This window comes from Schistocerca cancellata, chromosome 7 (assembly GCF_023864275.1).
Source record: "Schistocerca cancellata isolate TAMUIC-IGC-003103 chromosome 7, iqSchCanc2.1, whole genome shotgun sequence".
NCBI lineage: Eukaryota > Metazoa > Arthropoda > Insecta > Orthoptera > Acrididae > Schistocerca > Schistocerca cancellata.
Window position 1 is genome coordinate 22833701 of NC_064632.1, and position 17230 is coordinate 22850930.

At 44.1% G+C, this 17230-nt stretch overlaps 1 protein-coding gene across 1 annotated transcript in view; it reads left to right on the top strand.

Annotated features, from left to right (window-relative positions):
• The first annotated feature begins 281 nt into the window (after positions 1 to 281).
• The window catches only part of LOC126092411 (lachesin-like), a 320875-nt gene continuing 303926 nt past the window's right edge, over positions 282 to 17230 (top strand). Inside the window, exons 1-2 of the mRNA XM_049907998.1 lie at positions 282 to 391; positions 5404 to 5653. Of these exons, the coding sequence (XP_049763955.1) occupies positions 282 to 391; positions 5404 to 5653 (360 nt within the window). The remainder of the gene's footprint in view (positions 392 to 5403; positions 5654 to 17230) is intronic.

Consider the following 17230-nt stretch of genomic DNA (forward strand, 5'->3'; position numbering starts at 1 on the left):
CTGTAACATACAGGGAGAGCAAAGACGACAGACTGCAGTGCCGAAGGGAAGGAATACACAATCATGTGTCGGTAAGAGGGCTCACGTCGTTGGGAGACATTATTTACGAGTAACAAGTTGCAGCTGCGGAACCGCCGGGGTGCCATCACTGTGAGTCATTGGGAAGCTGTCGTCACTTGTGGCGTGGAAATCGCGAGCGGCAGGGAGGTGGGGGCGGCTGAGGGGCGCCGGCAATTGCACGTTTGATTTGAGCCCCGGGCGCCGGCGCCGGCCCATACATCATGGGCGGCGCGCTGGGCGGCAATATTTCACGGGGGCGGACCGCCCCTGACAGCCTCCGGGGGCCGCACCGCCCGCCTCCCGGGGGCCCTCCGCCGCTCCTCAGCGCTCCGTAACGTCGGCGGCGGCCCGAATGCCGTACGGGGGCCCGGCTACTGTGTTCGCTGTTCAGTAACCCGAACTGAAAACATTTCCCTTCTTCATCGAAAACTCGTAATCAAGATACACTACTGGTCATTAAAATTGCTACACCACTAAGATGTTTTGCTACAGACGCGAAATTTAACAGACAGGAATAAAATGCTGTGATATGCAAATGATTAGCTTTTCAGAGCATTCACACAACGTTGGCGTCGGGACACCTACAACGTGCTGATATGAGGAGAGTTTCCAACCGATTTCTCATACACAAACAGCAGTTGACAGGTGCTGCCCGGTGAAACGTTGTTGTCATGCCTCGTGTACGGAGGAGAAATGCGTACCATCACGTTTCCGACTTTGATAAAGGTCGGATTGCAGCCTATCGCGGTAGCTGCTTATCGTATCGCGACATTGCTGCTCGCGTTGGTCGAGATCCAATGACTGTTTGCAGAATATGGAATCGGGGGTTAAGGAGGGTAATACGGAACGCCGTGCTGGGTCCCAATGGCCTCGTATCACTAGCAGTCGAGATGAGAGACATCTTATCCGCATGGCTGTAACAGATCGTGCAGCCACGTCCCGATCCCTGAGTCAACAGATGGGGACGTTTGCAAGACAACAACCATGTGCACGAACAGTCCGAACACGTTTGCAGTAGCATGGACTATCAGCTCGGAGACCGTAGCTGCGGTTACCCTTGACGCTACATCACACACAGGAGCGCCGGCGATGGTGTACTCAACGACGAACGTGGGTGCATGAATGGCAAAACTTATTTTTTTTTTTGGATGAATCCTGGTTCGGTTTACAGCATCATTATGGTCGCATCCATGTATGGCGACATCACGGTGGACGCACATTTGAAGCGTGTATTCGTCATCGCCATACTGGCGTATCACCCGGCATGATGGTATGGGGTGCCATAGGTTACACGTCTCGGTCACCTACTATTCGCATTCACGGCACTTTGAACAGTGGGCGTTACATTTCAGATGTGTTACGACTCGCGGCTCTACCCTTCATTCGATCTCTGCGAAACCCTACATTACAGCAGGATAATGCACGACCGCATGTTGCAGATCCTGTACGGGCCTTTCTGGATACAGAAAATGTTCGACTGCTGCCCTGGCCAGCACATTCTCTAGTTGTCTCACCAACTGAAAACGTCTGATCAGTGGTGGCCGAGCAAACTGGCTCGTCACAATACGTCAGTCATTACTCTTGATGAACTGTGGTATTGTGGTATCGCGTTGAAGCTGTATGCGCAGCTGTACCTGTACACGCCATCAAAGCTCTGTTTGACTCAATGCCAAGGCGTATCAAGGCCGTTATTACGGTCAGAGGTGGTTGATTTCTCAGGATCTATGCACCCAAATTGTGTGAAAATACAATCAGATGTCAGTTCTAGTGTTAAATAATTGTCCAATGAATACCCGTTTACCATCTGCATTTCTTCTTGGCGTAGCAATTTTAATGAACAGTAGTGTAGATGCTAAAGAAGAGAAAAATATACAACGTTGTTTGGATTTGAAGATCCTGCAGCATGTATTAGAGTTGTGCATGAGTTCTTAGCTTCTGCGTTTTGCGTATTGGTATTCAGGTTGCTATTGGTTTATTAATAGGATGTAATTTTTTATTAGTAGGGGGTGTCTGGGAAGTAGGGAGCAATATTAAAGTGCTATAGAAAATACAAAACTTATTTTCTTACAGGCACATTAAGTAAGTTCTGCCATTTGTGTATGAAAACTTGTATCCTCCATACGAACATCCAAGGCCGCTTTTGCAACGACCAAAGCGTTTACTGACGTTCTCGATGATACGTTCACATACTTCTGGTGGAATTCCGTTAACAACCCTTTCAATTTCATTCATCAATTGCTGTATGGTTTGTGGTTTGCTTACGTACACTTTTGATTTCCGAAATCCCCGTCCCCCTTAGAATGAAAGGTCACGAAGTTTAAGATCGTATATTCTGGCAGGCCATTTCTGGTTGACAAGCAAAGAGATTATTTTTTGAGGAAACTTTTCATTCAGCAATTGTTTCACGGGTTGTACGACATGTCGCACCATCTTGTTTAAACGAAAAATCGTGTTTTCGTCAATAAATGGGAAAAACCAATCAGAAATCATGTTTTGGTAACGGTCGCCGTTCACAGTGACGGCAGCTCCCTTGCCATTTTCAAAAAATGTTTGGGCTTCTAACTTGCCCAGAACCCACAATACACAATCGTATGATGTGGATGCATCTCAGCCGGCCGGGGTGGCCGAGCGGCTCTAGGCGCTTCATTCAGGAACCGTGCCTTCGCTACGGTTGCAGGTTCGAATCCTGCCTCGGGCAAGTATGTGTGTGATGTCCTTAGGTTGGTTAGGTTTAAGCAGTTCTAAGTTCTAGTGGACTGATGACCTCAGATGTTAAGTCCCATAATGCTCAGAGCCATTTGATGCATCTCATCTTCCACAGTCACTCGTGGATTTTCGAGACCTCAAATTTTGTAGTTCTGCTTATTTACGTACCCATTGACGCGGATGTGAGCCTCATCTGAGAAAATTTTCCTATTAGTGAAGTTCTCGTTCTCCTCTTGTCGGGCGTACGCCCATTGAGCAAATCGATGGCTCTTTCCATGGTCTGCAGGCTTTAGCTCTTGTGTAAGTTGAATCTTGCATACATACATTTTCAAATCTTTTGAAAGGATTTTATGAAGTGAACTAGTGATAAATTCAAATTTTGAGCTCGTCGGCGAACCGATTTTCTTACGGTCAGATTGTCAACCAACACATCCATGCTTCCAAGTGTTCGAACAAAACGCGGTCGTCCTGTTTTCTTAACGTCTGAAACAGAACCCGCGGTCTCAAACTGCCGGATCAACTTCCGAACTCCTGAGTCGGTTGGACCAGCATTACGTCTGAGCGCCACACGAAATTCACGAACGGTTGCCGTAGGTCTTTCGCTGTTTTTGTAATAACTTTTCATCACCTGGATAAGTCGCTCACTTTTCATCTGCTCCATAAGGAAAATAAACTTCAAACAACAATGCTCACCACACAAAAGCTATCAGGCTACTAGTGCGAAGGATCGCCGAAAAAAACATGAAGAAATAATCTGGTGCCAATCACAATGTAGTGCAAAATTCAGATTCGTCCTTAGTTCCCGGACACCAGTTATATCACTGTTACTGTTTCTGTTGACATATTGTTGTCATGTGTAGACAGTGAGTGAAGCTATGTACACTAGAAAACGCAGTTCCCAGTGGACAAATCGGAATATTTTGTACGTATTCTTCTGTTTCAGTTCAGTAGAGGTGCTCTGAGGCACTTACGCCGTGTATGTAGATAATGCCATTGGTCAGAGCACGGCGAGAAAATGGTTTTCTCGTTTCAATGAGGATAGTTTTTGCAATTAGTGACTCTGCACGGTCAGGAAGACCTACGGGGTGTGACGAAGTACGTTTAAACGCAATAATACTCAATAATCCACATCTGTGTACTCGAAAACTGGCAAATGTGAAGGTTTGTGGTCATTCCATCGTCGTGTGATATTTGCATTCAATGGGGAAAGTTCAGATATCGAGTGCATGGGTACCGCACGCTGTAAGCCAAAATCACAAAAATCAGCGGGTGGCCATATGTGCATTAGTGCTTGCTCGTCATAACTTGGTTCTTGAACAACACTGATCATTCCGTGTTGTTACTGGCGACGAGAAACTGTGTCTTTATGCTTACATAAGGGAGAGAGAGGAATGTTTGAGCCCAGTAAAAGCAGCATCTCGTTACTGCTGACGAGGAACTGTTCAAATGGTTCAAATGTCTCTCTGCACTATGGGAGTTAACTCCTAAAGTCAGCAGTCCCCTAGAACTTAGAACTACTTAAACCTAACTAACCTAAGGACATCACACACATTCATGCCTGAGGCAGGAGTCGAGGCTGCGACCCGAGGAACTGTGTCTTCATGCTAACATAAGGAAGATAAAGGAGTGGTCGAGCTCAATAAAAGCAGCAGTTCCCCAAATATAGACCAGCGCGCATCCGCAATTATAATGTTATGCATCTGGTGGACCAGGAACAGTGTGGTGTACTACGTATTGTTTCACTGCTGACATTTATTGTCAAAAACTGAAATGTATTGCAGACGGAGTTCAAGAAGTACGACCAGAAAGACTTAGCGAAGTGATGCTACTCCACAATAACGCCGCCCGCATTCTGTTAGACTGATAAAAAATAAAACAAGAGTTGGTTTGGGAAGTCATTTTGCACCGACTATGCACCTGATCTTGCGCCCTCAGGCTTTACCTGTTCCGCTCTCTATCGAACAAGGAACATCCTTTCCGGATGAAAATGGAATCCGAACGCGGTCGGCAAGTTCTTCTCTTCAAAACCACATGATTTCTACAGTCAGTGTTGGTAGACAGCAGTAAAAAGCGAAGGAGAATATATTATTGGTGACTAGTCCATGTTATATGTAATAACCATTCTAGCAAAAAAAAATATGAACAAACAACTGAAAGGCTGTCGAACTACACGCCGTGGCGGACAGCATCAACACAGCGAGGAAACCCTCACTGCCGGATAACTACGCTACCGACTAGGGTAGGTGCACTCCACTCATGAGTAACAACCAATTTAATAGTTAACCCTAGCATTACCAAGGGGGGAGCCTCGTAGGCCCACTGACTCAGTTTTTCTATGTTGTATCCACACCCTTTGATATATGAAGTTGAAAGCAAAGGTAATTGTTCGTTATTGAATGTACTATTGAGTCATTACAGAATTTCGGAATAAAAATGTAATTAAAATTCATTTACTTGATTTAATTCTCTGTGGGCCTTAGAAGCCCACCCGTTGGTAATAGCAAGGAAAGATTTACGAGGTTGAGTCTCTCGTTTCAAATTCTTACCATGAAACGAATTTTGGCATTGTTGCCTTCAGACATATTATTATGAAGCGGACCATTGTTATTTTCAGTGTTTCTGCTGCTGTTGAACCAGCAACATGAGTAGACATCGTTTACGTGATAGTTCCATTGCAAGAGTGCTAGAAGAAGTTTTGAACAAATCAGATTTAGAGGAAAGTGAAGTGGATGATGATGTGGAAGAAATTAGAACTGATTCATCGTCTGAGAATGAAGATGAAGTTGAAGCCAATCCACCAGATGATAATAATACGGAATGTGATAAATTCATTGCAAAAAGTGGACGAGAGTATATTACGAAGCCATCTCGACAATATCGGCGTTCTGTACAAAATATAGTGCGAGAAAGAATGGGGCTAGGACAACAAGGAAGAATTGCGTCTCCGAAAGAGGCTATAGAGCTCTTTTTTACACCTCAAATTATGAATCTAATAAAACTACACTCAAATGAAGAGGCTTCTCGACTAGGTATTCAGCACACAGATGAAGATGAGTTATTTTGTTATATAGGACTCTTGCTAATCATGGGTTCAAATCATGACAATAAGATACCTGTCCAAGATTTATGGTCTTTGCTTCAGGGCCGACAAGTGTACTATGGATCAATGAGTCGGACCCGATTTTTCGAATAGACTAAAATATTGAGGTTTGATGATAAGAACACAAGAGAAATTCGTCGCCAGACTGACAAGTTTGCTCCAATGAGGGAAATTTTTGAAAGCTTCAATTCTTCACTTCCATTGTATTTCATTCCTGGTCTACATACAACAGTGGATGAGATGTTGTCTTTGTTCCGTGGTCGCTGTCCATTCAAGGTGTTTCTAAAAGAAAAACCTGGAAAATACGGCATTCTAATTCGAATGCTGTCTGATTCTGAGACTAGATATGTGATCAGCATGGACATCTATACAGGCAAGTCAGGAAATACACAGCATTCAAATGGACCGATGGAAATTGTAAAGAGACTAATAAAACCTATTGAAAAATCAGGCCGTAATGTTACCACAGATCGGTACTATACTTCAGTGGAGCTTGCTGAGACTCTATGGAATGATTTTAACCTCACACTTGTTGGCACCCTACAGTCTAACAGACGACACATACCTGAAGAGCTGAAGACTACAACTGGCCGCAGTTTACACTTCCATCTTTGCTTATACTGACCCTCAGACACAGAGGCCACCAGTTACTCTTGCATCAACGCTAGTCCGCGAGAAGCCAAAACGACTGCTGTTGATGCTTTCAACTTATCACTCAGAAGGGGTGTTGAATGAAGACTCAAAAAAGACTAACATAAATCTTTTTTATAATTCTACAAAGGGAGGCGTGGACACCATAGACCAGATGGCAAGACACTACAGCACAAAGAGAGGAACAACAAGATAGCCTTTGTCCCTCTTCTACACACTCATTGACATAGCAGCAATAAATGCATATTCACTCTTTCTCCTCAACTTTCCGAATTGGAAAAAGAATTTGCTAAACCGCAGAAGGGTTTTTATCACTAACTTAGGTCTCGAACTAATAAGATCTCAAGTAGATAAACGGGCACAAAATTTGTATGGACTTCAGAAGCCAGTAATAATGGCAATGGAAAGCATCACACAACGGAAGCTCAGCTGCTCTGTAGAACCATCATCCTCAACAGCAGAACCAGGAACACGTGGACGGTGCCACCTATGCTGCCAAGAAGCTGCATCTAAAAAGATCAAGTACAACAAGCTGGGAAAGTCAACTGTTACCTGCTCTCAGTGCCACAAACACGTCTGTGGGAAACACTGCAGGAAGACAGTGTTGTGTGAAAAATGCGTTGCAGAATGAGACAGTAAATTATAGCTCGTGCAGCTATTTAAGGAACCAAGTGTGTTTCATTTAGCAGTTAACGTAAGGCCCTGATGAAGGCTAGCTGCAACGCTGGCCGAAACGTTGGCGCATTTTAAATTATGACGTTGCGGTCTGATACCCTGAAGAATTTTATTGAAGATGTTCCGGGAAAATCAGGAATACAGAAATACAAGTCGCCGAGGAATAAAATAAATAAGAAGTGCAGGGAAGCTAAGACGAAATGGCTGCAAGAAAAATGTGAAGACATCGAAAAAGATATGATTGTCGGAAGGACAGACTCAGCATACAGGAAAGTCAAAACGACCTTTGGTGACATTAAAAGCAACGGTGGCAACATTAAGAGTGCAACGGGAATTCCACAGTTAAATGCAAAGGAGAGAGCAGATAGGTGGAAAGAATACATTGAAACTCTCTATGAAGGTGAAGATTTGTCTGATGTGATAGAAGAAGAAACAGGAGAAGATTTAGAAGAGATAGGGGATCCAGTATTAGAATCGGAATTTAAAAGAGCTTTGGAAGACTTACGGTCAAATAAGGCAGAAGGGATAGATAATATTCCATCAGAATTTCTAAAATCATTGGAGGAAGTGGCAACAAAACGACTATTCACGCTGGTGTGTAGGATATATGAGTCTGGCGATATTCCATATGACTTTCGGAAAAGCATCATCCACACAATTCCGAAGACGGCAAGAGCTGACAAGTGCGAGAATTATCGCACAATCAGCTTAACAGCTCATGCATCGAAGCTGCTTACAAGAATAATATACAGAAGAATGGAAAGTAAAATTGAGAATGCGCTAGGTGACGATCAGTTTGGCTTTAGGAAAAGTAAAGGGACGACAGAGGCAATTCTGACGTTACGGCTAATAATGGAAGCAAGGCTAAAGAAAAATCAAGACACTTTCATATTATTTGTCGACCTGGAAAAAGCGTTTGACGGTATAAAATGGTGCAAGTTGTTCGAGATTCTGAAAAAAGACCAAGAGGGAATAATAAGAGTGGACGATCAAGAACGAAGTGCTAGTATTGAGAAGGGTGTAAGACAAGGCTGTAGCCTTTCGCCCCTACTCTTCAATCTGTACATCGAGAAAGCAATGATGGAAATAAAAGAAAGGTTCAGATCTGGAATTAAAATAAAAGGTGAAAGGATATCAATGATACGATTCGCTGATGACGTTGCTATCCTGAGTGAAAGTGAAGAAGAATTAAATGATCTGCTGAATGGAATGAACAGTCTAATGAGTACACGGTATGGTTTGAGAGTAAATCGGAGAAAGACGAAGGTAATGAGAACAGCGAGAAACTTAACATCAGGATTGATGTTCAGGAAGTCAATGAAGTTAAGGAATTCTGCTACCTAGGCAGTAAGACAACCAACGACGGACGGAGCAAGGAGGATATCAAAAGCAGAGTCGCTATGGCAAAAAAGGTATTTCTCGCCAAGAGAAGTCTACTAATATCAAATACCGGCCTTAATTGAGGAAGAAATTTCTGAGGATGTACGTCTGGAGTACAGCATTGTATGGTAGTGAAACATGGACTGTGGGAAAACCGGAACAGAAGAGAATGGAACCATTTGATATGTGGTGCTGTAGACGAATGTTGAAAATAAGGTGGACTGATAAGGTAAGGAATGAGGAGGTTCTACGCAGAATCGGAGAGGATAGGAATATGTGGAAAACACTGATAAGGAGAAGGGACAGGATGATAGGACATCTGCTAAGACATGAGGGAATGACTTCCATGGTACTAGAGGGAGCTGTAGAGGGCAGAAACTGTAGAGGAAGACAGAGATTGGAATACGTCAAGCAAATAATTGAGGACGTAGGTTGCAAGTGCAGTGGTACTCTGAGATGAAGAGGTTAGCACAGGAAAGGAATTCATGGCGGGCCGCTTCAAACCAGTCCGTAGACTGATGACAAAATAAATAAATAAATAAATAAAATAAAATAAAAAATGTGGGGACCGTTCACCTCTGATGTTAACTCTGATAGTGCTTCGAGCCATTTTTTTGATCAATTGCCGGCCACAGTGGCCGAACGGTTCTAGGCGCCTCAGTCTGGAACCACGCGACCACTACGGTCGCAGATTCACATCCTGCCTCGCGCATGGATGTGTATGATGCCCTTAGGACAGTTACGTTTAAGTAGTTCTAAGTTCTAGGTGACTGATAACCTCAGCAGTTAAGTCCCGCAGTGCTCAGAGCCATTTGAACAACTTTTTTTTTATCAATTCCTTCACAGAAAAATAATTTTTTTAGCCTACAAAACCGTGATTGTACCAAGACGCACACCTCTTCGTCTGAGGCAAATCGATAGCCACGAATGTCTTTCATCAGGGGTCCAAAACTATGGAAATAGGGTGAGGACAAATCGAGATTGTATGGAAAGCGCGTTCACATAGGGCGAAGCTTGTTACGGGCACGTTGCAGACATTTAGCTAGTAAGCCTTTAGACTTTCTCGATATGTTCTCGATCTCTCCCATCCAATTTTTGCATTTTTAGGGCCCTGAAAAAAGACATTCGTAGTCGCTGATTTGCTTCGAGCAAAGAGATGGACGCATAGATGCAGTCCAGATTTCGTAGTCAACTGCAACCATTTTTCCATGATGGTATTGACCCTCATGTCACAGAGTAGCTATCACTTTTGAAGGAACATAGAATTTTACTTACTTTTTTCCCTGTGTGTCGCTTTCATTTGACTGCCACATTTTAAATGTGACGATGATGTAAGGAAATCTTCATTCGATATTATTTCTTTAAGTATGCCCAAAAGTGTTTCGCAACAACTAGGTGGCTTTTTCCCAAATATTCCCACATAAGTTCCCCGGAAGTATCTCATATAGATTAAATTGACTTTTTACTATTCTTAACAGTGTGTTTCTTAACACATTCGACATCTTTTATAATGCCTACCTCATAGGTTTTCGTACGTTGAAAGAATAGTGTTGACCACACTAGCATTTTCTTTTACTTTTACAGATGTGACACAGTTTCTCAATCCTAGCAACAAAAATAAATGTTGCATTCCATTAGCAAAATACTGATTTTTTAAGTTCCTTTTTGTATCGCTGTTAATAATACCGTTATACACATAGCCGGAAAAATAACACGACACCCTCGAGGACTACGTTCAGTGGGCCCTGGCTATATTAATACGCATTTTGAAGGGCTGTTTGGACACTTCGATCAATAGTGGGCATATTGAGGGATTGTAGGGATTTGTTTGTCATGATATTTGATAGTCAGATGGCGTTCAGGAGATCCGATTGCGCACCCTTTGTTTTGAATCTGCAGGCAGTAACTGTGCTTTTTAGAGGTGAACATAGTTTGCAACATACAGTCCAGGGTGCAACGATGCCCCACCGAGGAGTACGTACGCCTGCTGAACTATTTCTGCTACTTGAACGGGCTGACACTGGCCATCAGAAGTTGGATGGACGTATTGACGGATTGTTGCACATGTTGCGCGATTATCTCATCAGTGTTGCAAGGAACATCACCATAACAATACGCGAAGTTCTTGACGTCCTCATAACACTTGAGCACGTCAGGAAGGATGCATTATTCAGGCAGCGGTGACCAACCGGACATCATCCACAGAAAAAATACGGGCCCATGCTGCATCTGCTGCGTCACCAAGGGCCCTTGGCAACCACCTGCTTTCAGCAGGACTAAGATCACGTAAGGCTGGCCAGCCAACCATTGACAACACAGCACCAAGCGTGGATACTCTGGTAAAGTGAATCAATCGACCGCAGAACGGTACGGCGCTCTGTTGTCATCAGTGATGACCTGTATGCGAGTAATGGACGTCCACGTCTGTGACGTAGCCCCGATAACGTGCCCAATCCGGTGAGCAGTCGCGCATGAAACACAGCTCTTATCTCAGGATGCATGGTGTGGGGAACTATCAGTTTCAGTTCACTGTCACATTTTGTATTTCTGCAGCGTGAAGTAACTAGTGTCCGACACATTGCCTTCAGGAAAGCGATGTTCTTTTTCTGCAGGACATTGCACGTCCACATACGGCTAATACGATGAATCGTGCTCTTCATGGAGTAAAGCAAGATAACCAGATGTTGTCCGTGTAAGAGGTACGATGAAACGACAATTTACTCGTGCTCCAGTGCCTGCAAAGACCATAGCCCAATTTCAGTAAAGGGCACAATATGCTCGAGACAATCAGTCGCGGAGTGGCATTCGGCAACTTTATGATCATTTGCATGCGAGAATACAGGCCTGCAGTGCTGCCAGACGGTAGTGGGATATGTAGTGATGTCAGTGTTTCAATTGGTCTGTTTTTTATAATATACTCCTACAATAAAGTACCACCTGTCACATCATTTACCAATAAAATGTCCTTGTCATTGAGAGTGTCGTATTTTTATTATCCGAAAGTGTATTTAAATGACATGTTGTGCTCCAGATGGCCACCATTAAACTTAAATGTTGAATGTTGTTATCTTATTGTTGGAAGGCGTTACCTTGCACTTCTCCACACTTAAAGAGAGCCTCTGTTCTTTACACCAAAAGCAAATTTCGTCCAGGTCTTATTGCATTTTTTTTTTCCATCATCCTATCCTGTCCTGGTAGCTGAGTTGTCAGCGCAACGGAATGTTATGCCGGGTTCGATTCCCACCTGGGTCGGAGATTTTCCCCGATCAAGGACAGGGTGTTGCGTTGTCCTTATCATTTCATTTCATCCCTATCGACACGCAAGCCGCCGAAGTGGCGTCAGCTCGAAAGAATTCCACCAGGCTAACGGTCTATCCGACGGGAGGTCCTAGCGATAAAGCAACAAGAACCATCATCCTATGACAACGCACTGCCAACTAGTAATTTGTCGTTGTTGCTGTCTCTGTGTGGTACATGCGTTATGCGTATTGTGAACAATAGAGGATTCAAGATCATTACTTGGAACACACCTGATGCTAATGTAGTTTCCGTTGAACATTCAGTGTCCAGCAAACGTACTGAACTCTGTTAAGTATTAATCGAGCCACATGCATATTTGCATCGATTCTCCCTGTGCTCGAATCTTGGTTAATGTCGACGTTGTGCCGTGGTGCCGAACGGCTTCCGCAAATTTAGAAAGACGAAATATTAACCGTTCATCATCATCTACGACCTAGGTATCTTGTGTTTCACGCTACTGGCGTTGATTCTTTGAGACAAGCTTCTTTCCCTAGAAGAATATGCAACGAGTCTGGTTGTCTCTGGTACACAGTGCACTTCTCGCCATTCCCGTGTCGCTTTACAAGACTCCGCTGTATAGTGCAGGATGAGGAACCGAAAACGATAGCAAGCGAGGAGCTGAAGTAACAAGGTGGCAAGCCACGCAAAAGTGGAATACATCGCCCAGAAAAGATAAACTCACTTTAATTTAGCAAACTGTGTAAACTGTTGTAATGAATTTTCTTTTAACGCGTGAAATTTCAGATGAATGTAATGATTTATCATAATATTAGAAGAGTTACACTTAATCACACACGTAATATTCATACATTACTAACAGCGCTCCAACACCATACACAGGAAATAGACAACTGGGCCCGAAGACCTGCGGTATAAACAATTTTACCTATGTAAATAGTCAAGTACGAAACTATAGACCCTTCAAGTAAAATCGGGTTTAGGTAAAACTGAAAATCGAATGACACACGTCATTGTATAAACCGTATGGCGCAGACGATAGTTCCGAATGACTGAACGAATGGTTCAAAAGGGCTCTGAGCATTATGGGACTCAACTGCTGTGGTCATCAGTCCCCTAGGACATAGAACTACTTAAACCTAACTAACCTAAGGACATCACACACATCCATGCCCGAGGCGGGATTCGAACCTGCGACCGTAGCGGTCGCTCGGCTCCAGACTGTAGTACCTAGAACCGCATGGCCACTCCGGCCGGCATGACTAAACAGTCCACACCCTAATGTGCTCATCAAGTAAGTGCAAGTAACGCCGATGAGTACCGCTCGTTAATCGCACTTTGCCCTCGAATCCTGTAGACAAACAGCAGTGTTCCATGGTGACGTTCTACGTGAGCATTAAGCTAGTACAACAGACGTGCTGCGCTAGTCGAAGGAAAGGAAAATTTGGTCAAAATTCAATGAAGGCGCGGTTGGGAGATGAAATTTGGGGCTGCTGTCAGAGTGTGGTAATAGTCTACAGCCAGCGGGCCAGGCCAGGTAAACATGGCACTCACAGGTGTGGAGCCATGACGGCAGTATTGCACACACGATTTGTTTTGAGTCGAGCAACAACAAGAAAGAAAACGGCAGTGTTGCTTTAAGTTATTGCGATGTATGAGGTGGGGCACTAGGCCAGAGCCAAGAGTGGCCATTTGTAAGTAGCTGATGTGTGGTAGTTTCTCCCTGCCATAGCTTCTGTCTCTCTCTTACCCTACATCAGAAGTGCGGGAAACACCAGTATAAACAGACGGGCAAATTTAGCTTGGGATAGTGCGTGCCAGGTCAGTCGAGCGTCGGGATGGACCTGTGCTGGTCTACACTTATAGGGGCCAGTCTGGCAGCAATGTTGTAAGTATTCTGCATAAACTTGTATTCTGTTTTCTGTGTACTTTTTCGGGTTTGGACACACCGGGATGGGACGGAATGGCAGCCTGGAGCTTGGAGATCGTATGGTCTGCCTGAAAGAGGGCAGTGACAGCGGCCTGCAAAGGGTCCAGGAGGGACTCGGTTCCACCCAAGCCACGTTCGCTTCCCCCTTGGCTTACTAGGGTCTGGGTGAGCCATACGCTGCGTGAGGTGCAACAGCACTGCAACGGCGCCAGGGACGGCAGTGGCAAGCACCACTAGCGGCAAGTTGCAGCACAGCATTCAGGAGGGTGCGGGTTCAAGACCGATCCTGTCCTGGAACCAGCAGCAGCCCGACGGCCACAGGGGACCAGTACACACACCTTTGTCCCTCGGTCAGACACAGCAGGTGTAAAGTCTCTTAGTAAAAGACATATTATGTGATAAAGAGAAAAAACATGGTTTATCATATTTTGTTATTGTATAAAATTATGTATTTTTTTATTATTTATTTTAGATAATATCTGTGTCGACGAGTAATGAAACCGCCACAGACGATAAATATCAAACAAAGATGAGATTAGGTGACTAGTATAAATAATACATAACGAACATTAATTTCTTTGTCTTCTTCTTGGAGTTGCGTGAGAAGGATAGCCTGTGACGTGATATTGTATGCTAGCGTAGCATTCTTTTGTTAAGTTGGTAAGAGGGACGCCATTAGACAAGATTGTTAAAAAGGTGTGTACTACTCGAATTGTTTAAATGTTTGAATATAGTTATTTAGTGAAACCTTGCATTATGATTCATGTCAAGCTTGCCTGGTATTTTATCCCATCCCTTTAAGACACTTTCAGTTGTTTAAATATTATTCGTGGTGCAGAGCGGCGCTACGAACGAGCCAGCCGCTGACGCGGTTCATTTAAATTGCAGTACATGAAACCTATCATACCGCAAAGAAGCGGTCAGGTAATAGTGAAGTGAAAAATTATTTCTTTCAGCTTTCGAAGTCGCAGAGCAGAGCTGCAGATTTTATGATGTTTTTTACAGGCTGACGCGGGCTGTTGATAATAAAATACTAATAGTGAAAAGAGATAATTTATTTTCATCACATGAAAGAAATCTTGCTGTATGTAGTTCTGGTCTGGCAACCTTATAGTAAAAAACATTATTTTTGTCCGATAATAGTCTCATGTTCTCGGGTTAGCCGTGATACTTATTGTTGTCTTACTATTAACAAAAATCCACTGCAAAATTATTAAGCTGAATAATCATTGCGTACTATATCTGCTTTAATAGAAAGCCAGATACAGAACAATAGGAACATAATACATTTTCTTTTGTTGAAAATTAGTGATCCAAAGAAAGGCATAGCACAGCACCGCTAAAAGGTATTTCGAGTCTCTTTTCGTAGTAACATATCTCATTTAATATATTAGTTGTTACGCGAAGAATAAAAAATAATAATAAAAACAAAGCAAAATAAAAATAAATAAAAAAGGAACAGAGAAGCGAAACTAGGCCAGAGAGGTGAAACAGGCCAAATGGGGCGGAGGGCGGCGAGGACTAGGGACAGTACAAGTCTCTGGAATCACGGGCAGCAGCGCGGCTCAAGTCGCAACGAACCGGCGGGCGGCGAAAGGGAGATTGTGGCCGACTTTCAGCGGGGCGGACTTGATGACGGCAGTAGCAGCTTTGGCGTACCAGGAGTCTGCTCAGCCAGCTGGACTCACGGGACAGCACGCGGGCGGCACGCCGACACTATGCTTCACCCACTGACTACCGTAAATTATCTAAATAAATGAACGTTACCGAATACCGGTGTATCACTCTGCACTGCCCCTTGACGCTCTTTAACTTGCTCAGCCTCCTGAGAAAATACGACGTGGTGGGTCCCAGCTTCAGCTCTGCCAACTGGAGTCTCGGGTTCGGTACACCTACCCCGCAACACACCTACTTCAAGTCCAACTCGACACCGGCAAATGCACATGGCTTCAACATGCCACGTAACTGACGCAGTTGTACTTGAATGGCCATCCTACAGTTATTGGTGCTGAACGACTCCCAGATAATAATACGCAAGTGTCAGTCAACGATTTTGATGAAATTTGACAGGTGTGTAGAAGGGGCAAACTAGTACGATACGTATTTTTTCGTTTATGGTCAATTCCACTTCTCAGGGGTAAAATCACGCCGAACGGTAATCTAGAATTTTCGGTTTAGAGGGAATATTCTCGAAACGATTGTATGTAAAATATATTTCTAATAAGAAGGTTAATATGTAACAAATGTTCTTGAAAGCTGTATAATGAAATTTTGTAATAATTGGAAATTTAGCAGAAGATCCCATCATTAGTAATTAATTTAGAATAATGAAACTTTTTGTTACAACATGAATTATGTAAGCTTCCAAGGCACATGCACTAGTCGGCCAGAACATTACGAATACCTGCCTAATAGCCATGCCAACCTTTGGCACGGACAACAAACAGAGACGACGCGCCGTGGGATGGAACCAATGGGGCAGTAGCAGAGCGCTGGAGGCAGTTGGCACCACATATGCACACACGAGTCAGCAAATTCCGGGTAGGGGGCGATGAGATCTGACGCTACATTCAGTAACATCCCAGATGCGTCCGACCGGGTTCAGATATGGCGAGCTGGCAGGCCAGCACATCACTGGAACTCCCCACTCTGTTCCCCGAACCTCTCCATCACACTCCTCGCCTTATGACATGGCGCATTATCTTGCTCAAAAATGCCACTGCACTCGGAAACATGATTCTCATGAATAGGTGTTCGGTGTCTGCAACGACTGATCATTACTCTTTGTTCGTGACGGTGCCTTGCACGAGCACCACTGGACATATGGACGCCACGTGAATGTTCCCCTAAGCATACTAGAGCGGCCGCAAGCTTGACTCTGTCCCATATCACAGGTGTCAGGGAAACGACGGATGCGCGCCATCCCATCGGCCTGATGAAGTAGGTAGCAAGATTCCTCAGGCCATGGAACACTCGGCCACTGCGTCAACGTCCCGTGCTGAAGTACAAGTGCCCATATCAGTCACAGTTCCCAATGTAGAGGTGTTAATATTGACATATGCATGGGTCGTCGGCTGTGGTGGCCATAGTAGGGAGTGTTCGGTGCACTCTGTATTCAGACACACTTGTACTCTGCCCAGCATTACAGTTTGATCATAACTCCGCCACAGTTCGCCACCTGTCCTATTTCACCAGTCTGCCAAGTCGACGATGTCCAACATCTGCAATAAGGGGCGGCCTCCCTACCCTACGTCGTATGAACTAAAACGTCCCCTTAGAACAATTGTACACGACTGTGCTTAAACTGACACAGAATATTTTTAGCGCAACGCAATCTGACTTTCAAAAATCCCTGCAAAAGAATGGCCCTGACTAACATTAATCTATACCTTTCACAAATCACTTACCTCACCAAAAATCTCCGTTACTCGAACTACTGCAATACAGTGAGCGCCACTACTGCCAGCTAA